The sequence below is a fragment of the Macaca fascicularis genome, chromosome 3 (assembly GCF_037993035.2).
Source record: "Macaca fascicularis isolate 582-1 chromosome 3, T2T-MFA8v1.1".
NCBI lineage: Eukaryota > Metazoa > Chordata > Mammalia > Primates > Cercopithecidae > Macaca > Macaca fascicularis.
The window spans coordinates 100,326,905-100,344,059 of record NC_088377.1 but is presented as its reverse complement, the minus strand read 5'-3'; the positions used below and the strand labels follow the sequence as shown (position 1 = coordinate 100,344,059).

General features: G+C 44.1%; 1 protein-coding gene across 4 annotated transcripts in view; it reads right to left on the bottom strand.

Moving 5' to 3' along the window:
- Positions 1 to 17,155, bottom strand: part of SCRN1 (secernin 1) — a 72,221-nt gene that overhangs the window by 8,925 nt on the left and 46,141 nt on the right. For all 4 annotated transcript variants that reach the window (XM_045388964.3, XM_074035299.1, XM_005549892.5 and 1 more), the window contains 3 exons: positions 14,931 to 15,133; positions 11,645 to 11,839; positions 7,824 to 7,989 (listed from right to left, as the gene is read on the bottom strand). In XM_045388964.3, the coding sequence (XP_045244899.1) occupies positions 7,824 to 7,989; positions 11,645 to 11,839; positions 14,931 to 15,133 (564 nt within the window). The remainder of the gene's footprint in view (positions 1 to 7,823; positions 7,990 to 11,644; positions 11,840 to 14,930; positions 15,134 to 17,155) is intronic.

Here is a 17,155-nt window from a genome sequence, read left to right as displayed (position 1 = left end):
AAAATAAATGATTGCTCTACCCCTCCACTGAGTGTTGAATGAATGGCTGTTGAATATGAAAAAGGAATTATTGCAAAACATAAAACTGTTTAAACCAATTTTGACTACATGAAATTGAATTCTCTAATTGGTGAGTCAGTTGATTCTGCAAAAGGGCTGCAGATGGAGCGCTCACTGAAAGAGGGCAATGGAGCAGTGGGGAGGAGGAGGGCCAGGAGAGAGCACGCCTAGTCATCCACAACCAGCTGCCTCCAGGCTACCTCTGGGCTCTGACAGCAGGACTGCCTCACAACAGGCAGGCATCCTACCCTTCAGGACCAGACAGCACTAGGGGTTTCCTGGGAAGTCAGTGCACGTCACATCAGCAGCATCAGCCTCCTTAGCTGGCACAGAGACCCTTCAGTGGTGGACAGGCCCGCGGCTCCCGCCCAGCAGCCCAGTCAGCTCGGTTCTCATCTTCTCAGCTCCAGGGCCCCGCGCTGGGCAGAACTGGGCAGAGCCAAGACTCCCACCTGGGCTGGTAGGCTTCACAGTGGGACTGGTGCAGGCTCAACACCTGGCAGCCAAGGGAACTGCGACCACACCCTCCAGCGGAGCCCACTGAGCAGGCACCAGGCAATGCTACTTCATTCAATCCCCATGCCACTCCAAAGCCCACTCCAAACCCAATGGGAGCGGTATCTTCATCAGGAAACCTGCCATTTCACCCCTAAAACCTCAGTGCTTCCCTTACTGCGCATCTCAGGTCTCTTCTGACACAGAACTCCTTGGGAAAGCCATGCCAAGAAGTAAGGGAAGGGGACAGCCTGGCAGCACCGCTGGGCGGAGCTACCTCCCGCAAAGCAGGGCAGGTAACTGGGCTGGGACTTGGAACGGGGGTGTGAGTCCCTGCTCTGCCTCTGACCCACCGTAGGCCCATGGTTTTCCCTCTCTGGCTCTCGTCTGACTACAGTGATCTCAACAGTCCCTCCCAACTTCTACAACTAGTTTATTTCTATTTCTGTCATGAAGCTTGTAAACTGGTGATGCCAGCTTCAGTAAGCTCATGCTAACCACAGTCATGGTCTTCTGTATCCAACAGAGGATAAACGCATAGTAAAAACTCAGAATGCCCTATGTGATGTAACTTTAAAACCCACCCCAAGCTAACTGGAATGGAGAGGTTAAACAATGAGGGTGTCTGGTGGCTTTTCTAAGAGAAGAGATACCATAAGTTTGTCCCTCTTATCTAGCCATTTTAGTTTAAAAAGAATACATAATAAATATGAGGAGGTTCCCAAAATATTCTAAAGCAGCCAAAGCTCTCCAAAGATTTTTTTCAAAGTTTAATATATTCAACTAATAAAAAATATAAAGCCTAAGTGTATTGAGGTGGTTAAAAGCTTGAGATTGAATAAATTATATAACTAATAAATAAGGATATCTAAAAAATAACTACATAAAATATTAACAAAAATTATAGATGATAATAATTGCAATATTAATATTTGTTTAAACCAGGATGTGGAAATTATCTATAATTCAGGTTTCATCATTTGTGTCTATGTACCCAGAAAAGGGGAACGGGGGTAACTCAGTGGTTCCCAAATGTTTTGATTTCTTGCCAATCTTTACAGAAAATCACACTTAGAATTCCAAATAGATAAGGAGATACTCTGACATTTTCCCACAGGTGAGCCACAGATGGTAGCTTCTTAAATGCTACTTGAATTAATAAAAGCCCATTAACAGATACACCCACTGTCTCCACCACATACAATTAGCAGACACACCCAACCGTGTCCAGCCCACCTGACCAGGATGGGGCCCACTGCATCACATGCATGGGATGCCCCTGAGTGTCCCGTGGACGGCTTGGATGCGGAACACAACTGAAAAGGCTCCAGAAGGCTGATTGCGCCTCTGTCCTCAGGGCTGACTCTCAGACCGACCTTCGGAAAAGTCACCAAACCCTGGGTTGGGAATTTGCCCCAGTCACTCAGCCTTCTGTGGTGTGGTGTGACAGGAATACAAGCTGATGGGCCCAAAGGACAAAGTGCTTCCAATGGCGAGGCGCAGCCCAGCAGCCAGTTCATGAGGAGGTTCAGAGCTGGCTGAGCTACTTTAAAGGGACCTTGTGAGGGGCAGTTAAACTAATGAGACCACGAGCAACACTAAAGGAAGCCTCCCTTCAGCCTTCAGCTCTCACGAAGACGAATCTAAGGGCTGAGGCACACAGTCCCATGACATGATGCGCAGAGTGGCCATGTAAGCTCCGCTGCAGAGATCTGCAGAATTTTAGCCTTGAGTGACAATGTGAGGCACAGCCAAGAAACATACTCCACTGGACACATCGTTCCCTCATCTGTCCCTTTTTCCCTCTAAAGCCTTGTGAGGGAGGCAGCATGCCAATGCAAAAAAACTATTTTCCAATCATTTGTTTTCTCATTTTGGAAGAACAGCAACATTATCATGAAAATCTCTAACATTTTATAGCACAGCATAATTCTCAAAGCATCTGCATTCAATTCTCATGGTACTCTTATTCATTCATTCATTCATTCAGCAAATATGTGTTGAGTCCTGGCGGAGTACCAGATGCTGTTCTAGGTACTAGGGATACAGCAGTGAACAAAGAAGGGCAAACATTTCTGTCCCATTATACATATGAGATGACTGAGGCTCACAGAAGCTAAGTGCTTTGTCCAAAATCACATTCCTACTAAGTGGCAGATCTAGAAGTAAATTCAGATCTAAATGCAAGGTCAGTTTTCCCCACTACCTCTCACTCTTATATTCTTCTGTTAGTTTTTCCATACACCTTGCACTACTGCAGAAAAATAAAATGCTTCTTGTGCTTTAGAATTTATAATTTAATATCAGTGGCTAGCCAACAGTGTTGTCCTCAAACATGGCTCTGCTCTTACTGAAGATGCAGAAATTCTCTAAACAACAAACCAGGCTGATCCTGTGACCTGGAGTTCCTGGCAAATCTACCAAGCAGAGTTAGCACAGAAAGAACAACACATAAACCCCTGTTTAGAGGAAGCTGCCCACATTTGAACCAATCTCAAATAAACCTGCAATACCAAGTTTCTCACAAAAACGCAGGTGCCCCTCAGAGTGGTTCATCTATGTTTATTCCAGCTTCACTGTGAGCGACTTTAATCATAGAGTCAAAGTCACACCTGGGTCCCATAAACATACACACTTTCTATGTGCCCACAAAAATTAAAATAAACCAAAAAAAAAAAAAGTTTAAAGTCACACCTGGCTGAAAGCAGAACTAATCCATGAAGGGAGTTTCCATTTTAAAGGGAAAGAGAACCAGTACTTTTGAAGCACTGAACAGCCTTAAGGATAGTGGGCTGGATTCAGAGGCTCTGGGAAGTTTTGAAAAGTCAAACGTGTAGGACAGAGAGAGGAGACAACTGGTGTTGGAAGAATTCAGAATGGAATTGGAGGGGTAGGCACCACGTAGCCTAGGGCCTTCGGCTCTGTGTCTATCCGTGCAGGCTGTGCCCCACGTGGCTCCAAAGGCTGCATGAGTCATGCTGACCAAGGCTCATAATGTTTGCTCCAGTAACAAAAAGCTGTTTCTGACATTTGAATTATCTAGATGGTAATGTCTTGGCCATTTTAACTTCTCAATTTAACTTCTCAAGATTAGTACAGTGGCCCAGCACTTGGGGAGGCAGAGGCAGGTGGATCACCTGAGGTTAGGACTTCGAGACCAGCCTGGCCAACATGGTGAAACCCCATCTCTACTAAAAATAAAAAATTAGCCGGGTGTGGTAGTGGGTGCCTATAGTCCCAGCTACTCAGGAGGCTGAAGCAGGAGAATTGTTTGAACCCAGGAGGCGGAGGTTGCAGTGAGCCAAGATCGCGCCACTGCACTCCAGCCTAGGTAACAGAGTGAGACTCCATCTCAAAAAAGAGAAAAAAAGATGAGTACACTGAGAGGAGAAGAGGAAGAAACAAAGAAAACGCACACATAAGTAAGGAGGTGGGGTGGAGGGGAATGTCCTGGCATCTCTCCAGCACCCTGCCACTAGTTAAAGTGGCTCAGACACGCTATTTTCTTAGAACTTCTACGTTCTCCCCGCCTTCTGGTTTACCCATCCTGTATCTTGAATATTTATTTTATTTTATTTTAGAGACAGAGTCTCACTTTGTCACCCAGGCTGGAGTGCAGTGGCTCAATCTCAGCTCACTGCACCATTTGCCTCCCAGGTTCAAGTGATTGTCCTGCCTCAGCCTCCAGAGTAGCTGGAATTACAGGCGCGCGCCACCACGCCTGGCTAATTTTTGTATTTTTTTTTAGTAGAGACAGGGTTTCACCATGTTGGCCAGGCTGGTCTGGAATTCCTGACCTCAAGCGATCCACCCACCTTGGCCTCCCAAAGTGCTGGGATTACAGGCGTGAGCGGCCACACCTGGCCTGTATCTTGAGTATTCATTTGTGTATTTTCCTGCATGTGGGGGCCTCTCAGTGGTTTACTGGTCTAACAACTACATCTCTGAAAAAATTAGCTCAGATTCATGGCATTTGCCAATTTCTGTAGTGTAAACACCCCCACTGTGGCCCATTTCAAGGGGCCAATGACATCACCACATGTGGAGTTGGGAAGAGAGGCTCTCTTCACAATCAGCTCTCCGTGGTTCCAGCACACTGTAAGACTCCGAATTTACATTGTCTCACAATGCTAAGGTACTTCTCTACTCCTCCCCCCTCCAATTCTTCACATCAAAGAAGCTTTAACAAGTGCTGGCTTCCTAGGAAATGGTTTCCAAAGGTCAGAACCAGTACACTAAAGCCAATCGGTGTCACTCTTTGAATGACTGTGGCACACACTGACTCCGCACAGTGTTGATGTGATGGAATTTGCCTTCTCAATATTATTAAGTGAAGAACTTCTGCATCTCCCTCAAGCATTCAAACTCTGCCTTCAGCATCTCCTTCCACCTCTCAACCTTACATAGTACCTAGCACATATTAGGAGGGAGGGAAGGAGGGAGGGAGGGGAGGGTAAAAGAGGATGTGAGCGCAAATCATTTCAAGGAAAAGCTCTATAATTAATACAGTGAGAAAAGGACAGAGAAGTGTCCAGGCAGGCAGACTACAGGAAGATCATGTTTTTTGGTTTTAACATTAACTGGGAAGGGTAAAGACTAAAGTGTGGTTCTTTTCCAAGTCCGCTACTATGAAGTGATTTCTAACATTTTTAGCATTAACAGAAGCCAAAATCTCCCTAATTTTCTTGCCTAAAAATCTAAGAAAAGGTAATTATGTTTCTTGCTGACAAAATACAATAAGTCGAGCATGCTCAATTACAGAGAAACACTGAAATGTTGAATAGAAAGAATAACAACGTATGACAGTTCTACAGTCACGGTGGGAAATGCAGCTCTTTTACCATGGAAGATAATAATGAATGTCTTCCAGAAAGGTCTTAATCTTCTATAACACAAGGTCTTTGAAATTAATTTAACCATGAATAATTTTCTTTTAAAAGCACTTAAAATTTTTCATTTTAACTATCAGAAGGCTATTGCCCAGCCATTTTTACAACTGGATTAGGCTGTGTCCTTCAGCCTAGGAAGTGGAGTTCCTTTGTATCGGTATCCTGGGCTCACAAGGCCCTGTCTCCTGAGCACAGTTAGAGCTGGTATCTGAGACATCAGGAACAACAGGAGTTGGTTCAGCTCAACCCACTCTTTGAAAGGCTCCTGTTCCCTAAAAAGCCATGCCCAAACACTTTCGCAGAGCATTCCAGACACCTGAAAATAGAACTCCAAATGTCGGTATGTACCCTTGTCACCCAGCAGGGTCCTCACAAGGGGCTACTGAGCCACTAGCATTAGGGGAGCAAACTAGGTCACAGTTCAGGAGGAGGGAGACCCAGACACAAGGGGAAGACGGAGCCCCAAATCCGCTGGGCCAAAAAGTGGGTAGAAGGTACAGCCATGGAGCCCAAGGATTCAGAACTGGGAGACAAAATCAAGGGAATAGCAACTGGACTCACACAGGAGAAGCCTCCTGAGAGGCTGCCAGGAGCAGCGTCGAGCAGTTGAGGCTCACTGATAAAGGCTGACAGGGGTGCCACGGGAGGGTGCTGGGTTTGTTTCACAGAGGGGCTGGGGGTAGAGGAGCAATGGGCACCTAGTGACCAGCACCATCTCTGGGAGGATGCACGGCTCTAGCCCGTGGTCATGTGGTTTCATGCCTCTCTGCCTTTGCACGTGCCGTCCTCTCCACCCAGACTGCTGTTCCTGCTTTCTACCTAACGAACCCCTACTCTTCCCACAACGCCCAGTGCTCAAGAGCTCTGTCCTCTGTGAAGCTTTCCCCTTCATCATCTCATTTGTGCCACCATTTTCCTTGTACACACTTCATCCATGGTATACAACAAACATAATATTTGGTACACAGTAGGTGCTTAGCGTTTGTTGAATGAACGAGTGAATGAAAAACTAAGAACAGCTAATACTGAGTTCCCCAGTCAGGTCTGGTTAGAAAGATCTATTGACATTGGCAGTAGTTTAAAAATGAGGCCAAAGAGTCACAAGAGGCGCTTCACTTTTCCCCTGAGGCATCTAAGAATCAGTCCCTAGCAAGATGCAATCATTGTCTTATATTCCTGAAACAGTAAAAGGAGAATAAATATTTTCAGCTGCAAAATGAATGAAATGTAATACCAGCAAATACCCTGGAAGCAGATTCAAAGGTTTAACAAGCTGACTTTCAGACAGTGATAATGATGATCAGCCAATGGAACACCCAAAAAAACACCAGAGAACCTACTGGAATAGGCAGCCTTCTAGAGCCTTCCAGGCTGAGGATCCAGACTTACCTGACAGATTCCTAGGTCCACCTCAAAGATTCTCATACAATAGGTTTCAGTCAAGGAACCTGTATTTTTTGAAAACTCCTCCAAGTGATTCTAGCAATGAACAGATCTAGAAACCACTGGACAGCTGGTTCTAAGCTACTGACGACGTGATTCCTGATATACATGACAGAATGTTCCTGGGGAGAGGCGCTGCTGTCTGCCTAGGAGATCAGAGATCGTCTTCATAAATAATCGTAAAATCTACTATGTATTGACTTGGATTATCTCATTTAATCCTCCCAACAAGCATGTAAAGGTAGGAGCTGGTATTATCCCCATTGTACAAATACAGAAACTGAAGCTTAGAGAGGTGAAATAACTTATTCAGCTACTATGGGGCAGAGGTCGGATTCAAAATCCTGGCAGGCCATTCTAGAGGCTGCGTTCTTTATCCCTGTGTAATGCTGCCTTTTTGTTGAAGCACAAGGGCAGAAAGCAACCCCCTAAACCACAATGTCTTAAAGAGGGGCCAGTACACGTGAAGTTACTTCCATCTGTATTGCCTCTGAACTGTTTTATTCTCTAACTCACAGGAACTGGTTGTTCTGATAAATCATGAGCATTCCCACATCTCTCTGTCTCGCTGTGTTTTGTTCATTTCTGTATCCCTCATGTACCACACAATGCTTGGCCCATGATATATACTCAGTAAATATTTGATATTAGGTTGGTGCAAAAGTAATGGTAAGGACCACAATTACTTTTGCACCAACCTAATAAATTTAAAAGAACTACTAGATTCCTTGACTGTCATAAATACTATGTGACTAAAACCAAGGAATTCACTTAATCAAAGCCCTTGGTGCTACACTGCCCACAATGAGGCTGACTGAAAAATGTGACTTTGTTATCCAAGGGGAGGACATGGTCAGGCACTTACTACGTACTTGCTGAATGAGCTTTCAAGGGAAGCACTCATGTTCTCCCTACGTGACCAGGCCTCGGACAAACCTGGAAGGATCGGGGGTCCCAGTGAAGTAGTGAATGCACGGAGCGCTTCTATTCTGCGGCAGGACAGACACTCCACTGGCTGTGGTGAGGAAAGACTCGGAGTCTATGCACACTCCACTGGCTTTGTCCCGTAAGGTGTTCATCATAGTCTGCACTGTGATGCTTTCTGCAAAAACACGAAAGACAGACAAATGGAAAGAGTAGATACAACACAAAACTGTGGCGGGCCACTAACTAAAATCCATTCACTCTGTTCTCTTTTTAGTAATAAAAACTCTGAAATTATATCTGGGACTGTAATTACCAAACTACAGAGTCTATTTCCCCACTTCCCTTGTGACTATATGTGGCCGTGTGATAAATGTTGATCAATAGGAGGCAAGCAGAAACAATGTGTGCAATTCCTCATCACACCTAAAAACAAGGTATGTTTGCCTTTTGTTTGTATTTTCTCCCTTCCTGCCAACTAGGAGATGCAAACAAGTGGACCACGAATGGAATTCCTGTGTTGAGTCACAGTAACCAGCCATGGACTGGTCATATATACCTGAACTGTAAAATGGGAGAGAAATAACCTACTATTTTCTTTAAGCCACGTTAATGTGGGGTGTCTTTGTTACAGCATTTAGCTGTACCTCAATCAGTACAATAACTCAATAGACATCCACAAGAAAGTATGCACAATCTATTACGCACAGTCCACCAAGCTCGCTCCCATAAACTCTTGCTGGTCAGAGTCAATACTCTATTTGGAGAATGTCCTCTCTGCAGTGGGAAATATATGCACAGAGAGGCATTTAGAATATTCAGAGCCATTAGGACTGTTGGCTGTGACCACAGATAAACAGATAAACAAATCCTTGATTACATGAGATCCCATTTCTACAACTTCCCCTGGGTTATAATTTGTTAAAACACTATTTCAGTCTGTGTTCACCATGATGGAATTGAAGCATCACATGGAGAGAAGGTTTGTTGGCACATTCACATCCTCTTTATAAATCTCTACTTACATGTCATACCTAGAAATATTAACAACAAATCCTTGATTGCTTCAACTGTCCAGTGTTCAGATTTCCTCATTGTCTTATAAATGAGCCTATTGATTTGAATTGGAATCAATCAGAATTGGAAACGTCTGCCTCTTGTTTTTTCCCCTTGCATCTTTTTTTTTTTGAGACGGAGTCTGGCTCTGTCCCCCCAGCTGGAGTGCAATGGTGCAATCTCGGCTCACCGTAACCTCCACCTCCCAGGTTCAAGTGATTCGCCCACCTCAGCCTCCCCAGTAGCTGGGACTATAGGCATGCACCACCACGCCTGGCTAATTTTTGTATTTTTTTGGTAGAGATGAGGTTTCACTATGTTGGCCAGGCTGCTCTTGAACTCCTGGCCTCAAGTGATCCACCCTCCATGGGCCTCCCAAAGTGCTTGGAGCCACCACTGCACCCACTCAGGCATGAGCCACCACTGCACCCACTCAGCTTGCATCTTAGTTGTCAGAGTCATCTCTCCTGTAGCTGCGCACAGTGTAAGCTTTGCAGATGGCATCCTCATGGCATTATTTGTTGGGAACAGGCCCCCTGAAATCTAGCCATAAACTGGCCCCAAAACTGGCCATAAACAAAATCTCTGTAGCACTGTGACATGTTCGTGATGGCCATGGCGCCCACGCTGTAAGGTTGTGGGTTTACGGGAATCAGGGCAAGGAACACCTGGGCCACCCTGGGCGGAAAACCGCTTAAAGGCATTCTTAAACCACAAGCAATAGCATGAGCGATCTGTGCCTTAAGGACATGCTCCTGCTGCAGATAACTAGCCGGACCCATCCCTTTATTTCGGCCCATCCCTTTTGTTTCCCGTAAGGAATACTTTTAGTTAATCTAATACTTTTAGTTTATCTATAATCTATAGAAACAATGCTTATCACTGGCTTGCTGTCAATAAATTCATGGGTAAATCTCTGTTCAAAGCTCTGAAGGCTGTGAGACCCCTGATTTCCCACTCCACATTTCTATATTTCTGTGTGTGTGTGTCTTTAATTCTTCTGGCGCCATTGGGTTAGGCTCTCCCCAACCGAGCTGGTCTTGGCAATTATTATATTAAATAGCGTATTTGTTCCTCTATCCTCTGTATTTCCTGTAAATTAGTAGCCAGACCTAAAGGCTTTATCAGATTTACAGCTGATGTTTTGGCAACATTATTTAATATCTTTCATCCAGCTAGATTTTTTTAATTAAAACAATTTTGATTTTTTTAAAGCTCCCATTTAAAAGTGAATATTTTCTTACCTTCCTACCCAGAATATATTACATAAGTACTATAGCAAAAGTCCTAAAGTGTTCTAGATTAAGAGCCAGGAAACATTTTCCTTCCTTTTTGTTTTTTTTTTTTTAAAGAGACAGGGTCTTACTCTGTCACCCAGACTGGAGTGAGGTGGTGCAATCACAGCCCGCTGCAGCCTTGAACCCCTTGGCTTAAAAAATCTTCCTACCGCAGCCCCCTGAGGAGCTGGAACTATAGACACGCATCATCATGTCTGGCTAATTTTGTTCATTTCTTTGGAGAGATGAGGTCTTGCTGAGTTACCCAGGTTGGTCTTAAACTGAACTCCTAACCTCAAGTGATCCTCTGCCTCAGCCTCCCAAAGTACTGTGATTACAAGCATGCACCTGGCCTGACAGTAAATATTTCAGGTTTATGGGCCACACAATTTCCTTTGAAACTTTCCTGTTGCACCTGCTCAACTCTGCCATTATAGTGAGAAAGCCGCCCCAAACAATATATAAATAAATGGGTGTGGCTACAGTCCAATAAAATTTTATTTTCAAAACAGGCAGCTGCCAACAGGTCATAGTTTGCTGACCCCTGTTCTAAATGATCCAGAACTTTGGCTTATAAAATACATGCATCACCAACAAATATAGAATGACTGTTGCGGGTTTTTTGGAAGGATTTCCGTATAGACACAAAAGAAAGAAGCTATCTAGTCACCATACATATACCTAAATATGGATTCTGATTAAGTTAATAACTAGGGGCTGGGTGTGGTGGCTTAGGCCTGTAATCTCAGCACTTTGGGAGGCCAAGGCGGGCAAATCCCTGGAGCCCAGGAGTGTCAGACCAGCCTGGGCAACAACGTGAGACCCTGTCTCTACAAAAAAAAAAAAAATTAGCCAGAAATGGTGGCACATGCTTGTAGTCCCAGCTACTGGGATGGCAGCAGGGGTGCAGCTGAGGGAGGATCATGTGAGTTCAGGAGGTGGAGGCTGCAGTGAGTCGAGATTGTGCCAACACACTTGAGCTTAGGCAACAGAGTGACACCCTGTCTCAATAAATAAATAAATAAATAAATAAAGTTAGTAACTAGTTGGCAGATGGAGTGGCAACAATTCAACTCATCAAGTGTCCATGGAACAAAAAACTATACAGGGGGCCCTTAGATGAGTAAGAGACAACACCTCTGCCCTTAAGACCCAGCAGGCTAGTGCAGCAGGGAAAGATGAGTCAAATATATAACTAGTGATGTAAGAGGATGGCTGCAATAAGTACTACAAAAGGCAACACGATGACATCAGAGATTAAAGGAGAACAACATGGGTAGGAGCAGGAAACCTCCAGGGATGAGGAAGCACCATGTAAAAATAAATACAAGTTGTTTTCTTGCCTGCACATCAGGGACTTTTAGCACAAGCTGGTCTTTACATACAAGGGCTATTCTGTATTCCTCTTTGTTCACCCTTCTAAGCTCAGACAAGTTCTCAGAAACAGCTGCAAGAGAAAGGGTTATGAGAAGGAGAATCGTGAGGGAGAGACTAACTCACCTTCTTGTTTTTCTAAGCTGTCTTTGCCAGCACCGCAGTCTAGATGATCCTCAACTGGAGAAAAGACTTCGGAAAAATTGAACTCGCCCTCTCCTGTCCACCAACCTTGGCTCTGAGCGTAACTCCTGAGTTCCGGATGCTCTGCATCCATCTTAGTGGTGAGCGAAAGCCGATTGCAAATGCACCTCACTCCCTCTGCAGAGAGTGCAAAGCCCCATTAGTTAAAAATATACTTATAAAGACTTAATCAAGAAATGGAAATTTATAGGGAATCCTTTCCCTGAAACACTGAGTTTAACCACAGGGAGGAATCCATTTAATTTTTGAAGAGAGAACAGACAATCATTGAGCCTCTTTCTAGGAGACCTCCTAAAAGGTCTGACCAGTCTTGACCAGGCATTATCACATTTTAAATGAGCAACGTCACTTTACCCATCTTAAAAGCATAATCAAGAGGAAATATGTAAGGCTCTTCATTTTGGCTAAATAAGCCCCAAGCATTCATTAGTTACACACAAAAAAAGGGACAGGTGCTTTGAAAGAGGTACTGAGCTAACAAGACTTAGCCATCCATAAGAGTGTCCTCTATAATAGAGAGGCTGTTCCTCTACAGCAATGCTCTATCGCATCTATCGAAAGCCCTCTCCCTGAAAAAACACTTCACATCCCCACTTCTTGCCCAAATATATATGGTTTTTTTAAAAAAAATACAAATCAAATACTTCATTCAACTTTTTTTTCAGGTCTCAACATTTAGAAAACCACATGGCAATGATAACGAATCTTTTTAAAATAACTGAATATATTCATGAATATATGTATGTCTGGGTACATGTGTGTGCGCACGTGTGTGTGTGTGATATAAAGTGTGTGTGTGCGTGTGTGTATGTGTTTGAAAAATCTATGGGAAATTTTTTCTTATAAAAATAGAATTGTGACTAAATAAGTCTAGAATCACAAATGCCTGCATTCTGAGTATATTCCACTTTGATGAATGAGGGCTTAGACCAGAAACTCTCCATACCAGCTGGCCAGCTTGCTATGTCTTCTTCGAAGCCTGAGCTGCAAATGCACACAGGACAACTCAGCCTTCCAGCTTCAAGATGCTGTCTAGGGCACAAACACTAGGAAGTTATCAGCGTGAGCTTAAAAGGGCCATTCCTGTTTGCTGCTTCCAGGGAGCATGCTGATTTTCCAAATTCTTGGAGAATGAAGGGAGATAAAGAACCTAAACTACAAGCTACAGGAAAGCCATCACTGCCTGAAAACCAGTTCCTAGAGGCAGGATCAGTGCTGGACTAAGTTCTTTCAGTATGTTTTGCTTCACTGATTTACACTTCCAAAATAAGCATTCCTGGCTGGTGGGCATTGGTCCTTTGTCATTTATCTTTTCAGAGAGGACCATACAAGTACAATTATAAACAATTAAAAATAAAAACCAGTTTTGGCCTAAACAAGTGATTTTGACATCATTCATACTAAGCTATTAAAAAAATACTCCTGAAAGTGACTCTACAGATATTAGTTTCCCAGTGGGCAGATTTATAGCAGCCATTTGCTTTCAAGAATGTTAGCCTTTGGGAGACGGAGTGCATTAAATCTTACTGCAATCCATCACACCGCTGCTGGGATCAGACGACATGAAGTCAATGAGTCCAAGAAACGGCTGGGGTTCTTCTTTATTTAAATATTTAGTTAACTAACGGCAGAATTCATTGTGTGTAATTTTTTAAGCTACAGTGTGAAGAGACGCTCGGCTTTTGAAATGTAGTCATAGATCAAAAAGTGTTAGGTTCAACTTAAAAGCAATATGACTGCTTTGAAGCATGGATTACTAGCACTCTTGATGGAACCATTCAATAGTAAGACTTCATTTCAGGAGGGATTTTTATCAAGGAGTTTTAAGTTCCTGCATTGCAGGAGAGTTGGAGACCTGGTGGGCTGCACTGGCTGCCTTAGTTCTAGAAATACTTTAAGAGCTGGGCGAGTAGGTACACACCCTGGTGGGTGGGTACATGCTGGGCATATGAGGTGGAGAAACTCTCCATGATTGCTGACGGACACCACTAGCCCATTCTGCACCCTTGTGAGATAGAAAGAGGCCACCCCCACCTCCAGACAGACACAGCCTTCGTACAGCTTGGCCAGGAAGCCACAGTCTAGATTCACTGCCTCACTGGGGCAATTTTGTATAGAGTACAATGTACCCATCATCCAGAGAAGCCCTGAACACTGAACTAACTTTGTGCACAGAAAACAGGCTTAATTCCCATCTACTGTGATGGATCTTCTGCTTCTAACTCAGGTCAAATTTGGTTCAATTCACCCCTAAGATAGGGATGGCACACAAGTTTCATCCCCAACATCATTTTGGATTACTTGGAAGAGACTTCCTGGTAAATTTAGTTAAGAAAAATACAAAGGCCAAGAATAGGTTCAACGAAAGAAGAGTGTTGTAACCTACTCCTCCACCACCAGCATAGGAGGGAAGAATGGCAGTGCACACGCCATGTGGTCACTACCCAGTCCCAAGAAGCTGCTTGGGCCAATTCCCTCTTAGGACTACTTAGTCCTCTTGGAAGCCCTTTAACCCATTCTGGGATCTCATCCTGTCCAGAAAATGAGGATGCTGAGGTGGGGATACAAAACTACCGCTCCCACCCCTAACACTTCCTTCCCCAGGGCTGTGTTAGAAGCAAGATGCTGCAAGGGCCGCAGAGCAGCAATTTTACAGGCACTAAATCCTTCTGGGTGGACCATCTAGTCCTCTGCTCTTCTAGAAACACTGTCTCACTGTGAGAGAGATGAACTTCACTCACAGAGAAATCCCAGAGTGGCACACACCGGTCCTCACACAGATCTAAACTCCTATTTTAGAGAACCAGGGCAAGCACAAAGATCTACAGGGTTGGGGATGACAAGGGGTTACTGTTCAGGGAAGGGACTTGTTGGCCTATTACACAAGAAGAGTCACCATTCTCTTGGCCAATTAATAGAGTAGTGGTTTAAGTCATGGAATTCCTGGTAGTCAAAAGCAGGCTCTTCCCAGAAAGCAAATAGAAAATACGAAATGTTGGAAGACTGCTTCACTCCAGGTTCAGGAGACTCCAGGTTCTCTTCTTGGAGGTGCCCAGAAATGAGAGGCATGCCAAAGCATGACAGTCTCACACAGAGAGGACCGGCAACAGCACGTCTTTCCTCCAGGTCTGACACTGTACATGCAGGCCACCCCCATCTCTGTGGCCTTCCCTGTCCTCAGAACTCTCCACCATCCACACCTGCTCACCTGTGACTTTCTCGGCAGCCCAGTACTTCCCTACGGTCTCGAGCACCCAGGCTTCATCACGATCCACAATCAGATATGCACTTTGGAAGCTGTGGCAGGAGTTTGCATCTTCATAGTAATTCCCACCTTGTCCGTGTTCTTCCAATAAGGAGACAATGACATCTAAGGCTTCTTTAGCTGTTTCCCCTCTTTCTAAACCAAGCCTGCAGGAAGGAAACCAGAACTATACTTCAGTCATTTCATACCACAGGATTGTTACTAGAGTAACCAAAGACTGGGCAAGGCCGAGTTATGAAGCATGCCAACACGTGTAAACATGTTAAGTCTGCAGAACAATAAGCAAACTGATTAACTGCACTGTATCTCAGAATACGCTTCTCACATATTTGCTTAAAAAACCATATGGGATAGCCAGGTGCAGTGGTTCATGCCTATAATCCTAGCAGTTTGGGAGTGGCAGGAGGATTGCTTGAGCTCAGGAGTTCAAGATCAGCCTGGGCAACATAGTGAGACCTCTTCCTCAAAAAAAAAAAAAAAAAATTTTTTTTTTAATTAGCCAGGCATGGCGGGACACACTGGCAGTCTCAGCTACTTGAAAGGCTGAGGTGGTACAATTGCTTAAGCCAAGCAGGTCGAGGCTGCGGTGAGCCATGATCATGCCACCGCACTCTAGTCTGGGCATCAGAGTGAGACCCTGTCTCAAAAAAACAAAAAAAGAAAGAAAGAAAGAAAGAAAAAATCATAGGGGTGTTTTCTGTCTTTCGTCATTTCCCTTCCACACAGACAAATCAGGAACCCCAGTGGCTTCTCCCTCTTGGAAGGCCCCTGTCTGTCTTCCCCTCTTCTGACTGTGTCTCCCACAGAGCTGGCCGGCTCAGCTCTAGCCCTTACACAACCACCTCTCTGTGGCATGTACTCCCTCCTGACTCTAACCTGGGCAAAAGGAAATCAAGGCCAAGTCTGGCCTTGATCTCTATTATTCTACACCAGGGATTTTGCTTACTTATTAAAAGTGTTCAAATGCCAGACATTATCCTGTGTCCAGAGAGGACATTGTCCTCTGTCTCTGTCTCAGAGACCTTACTAGGAACGGGCAACTGGTTGAGACATAATCAGTCTTTTCTACATATATCTCCTCCTACCTATCAGCCTACGTCTATTGGTATGGCTTACAGCTTCAGTCATCAAAAGAATATGTATTCCCTTTGAAGTGAGACATCCATCTCCCTCCAGCCTTTCCAATTAATAAACCCTTTAAAGAGGGCACTGATATGGTTTGGCTGTGTCCCCACCCAAATCTCAACTTGAATTATATCTCCCAGATTTCTCACTTACTGTGGGAGGGACCCAAAAGGAATTGGGGGGCCGGTCTTTCCCATGCTATTCTCGTGATAGTGAATAAGTCTCACAAGATCTGATGGGTTTATCAGGGGTTCCCGCTTTTGCTTCTTCCTCATTTTCTCTTGCACAGTACTTCCCTCTGTGTGACCTTGGGCAGGTTATATATTTTGAACTTCAGTTTTATGTCATCTATAAAATGAATGCCCACATCATTTAGTTGCTATAAGAGTAGGTTTATGAGATAACATCCATGAAAATATGCAGTGCTAGTGCCTGTGACCAGGAAAGTGATCAGTAAATTTCTGGAGGTAGAACACTGTGGCAGAGAAACATGACTCAGAAATAAATGGACCCAGCTTCTAGTTCTGGCTCTGCTACTCACTGGCATTATGATCTTCAGTAATGTGACCTTTCCAAACCTTGATTTTTCTCATCTGCAGATTGAAAACAATACCACCTCCCTCTATGGCTGCTATGAAAGAGGATGGTACATGCCATGTACTCAGGAAGTGTCCATTTATTCATCTGTTCATTCGAATTATAATTCAGGTGGCAGGAACACAGGAGTCTTAGAACCCGGGCAATGGCACTACTACAATGGTGGTACAAGCCAGTTCTTGGTGAATTTTCAACTTGAAAAGTAACAACTATTCAAATTTATCTAATTTGATGCTTCCTAAAGGGATATTTCACTATGCTGCCAGGGAGAAGAAAAGCTAATACAACGAATCTATAGGCTGATTATTATAACAGGCTTGTGTTTGTAGTCAAATAATTACATGACAATTCATTTGACATTTCTCATTTTAAGCTTATGTAGCAAGACTCGGTTACAAGGCAGTGATTTACAAAGCTGAACCCTAAAACCTTAGGAGAGGGATAAA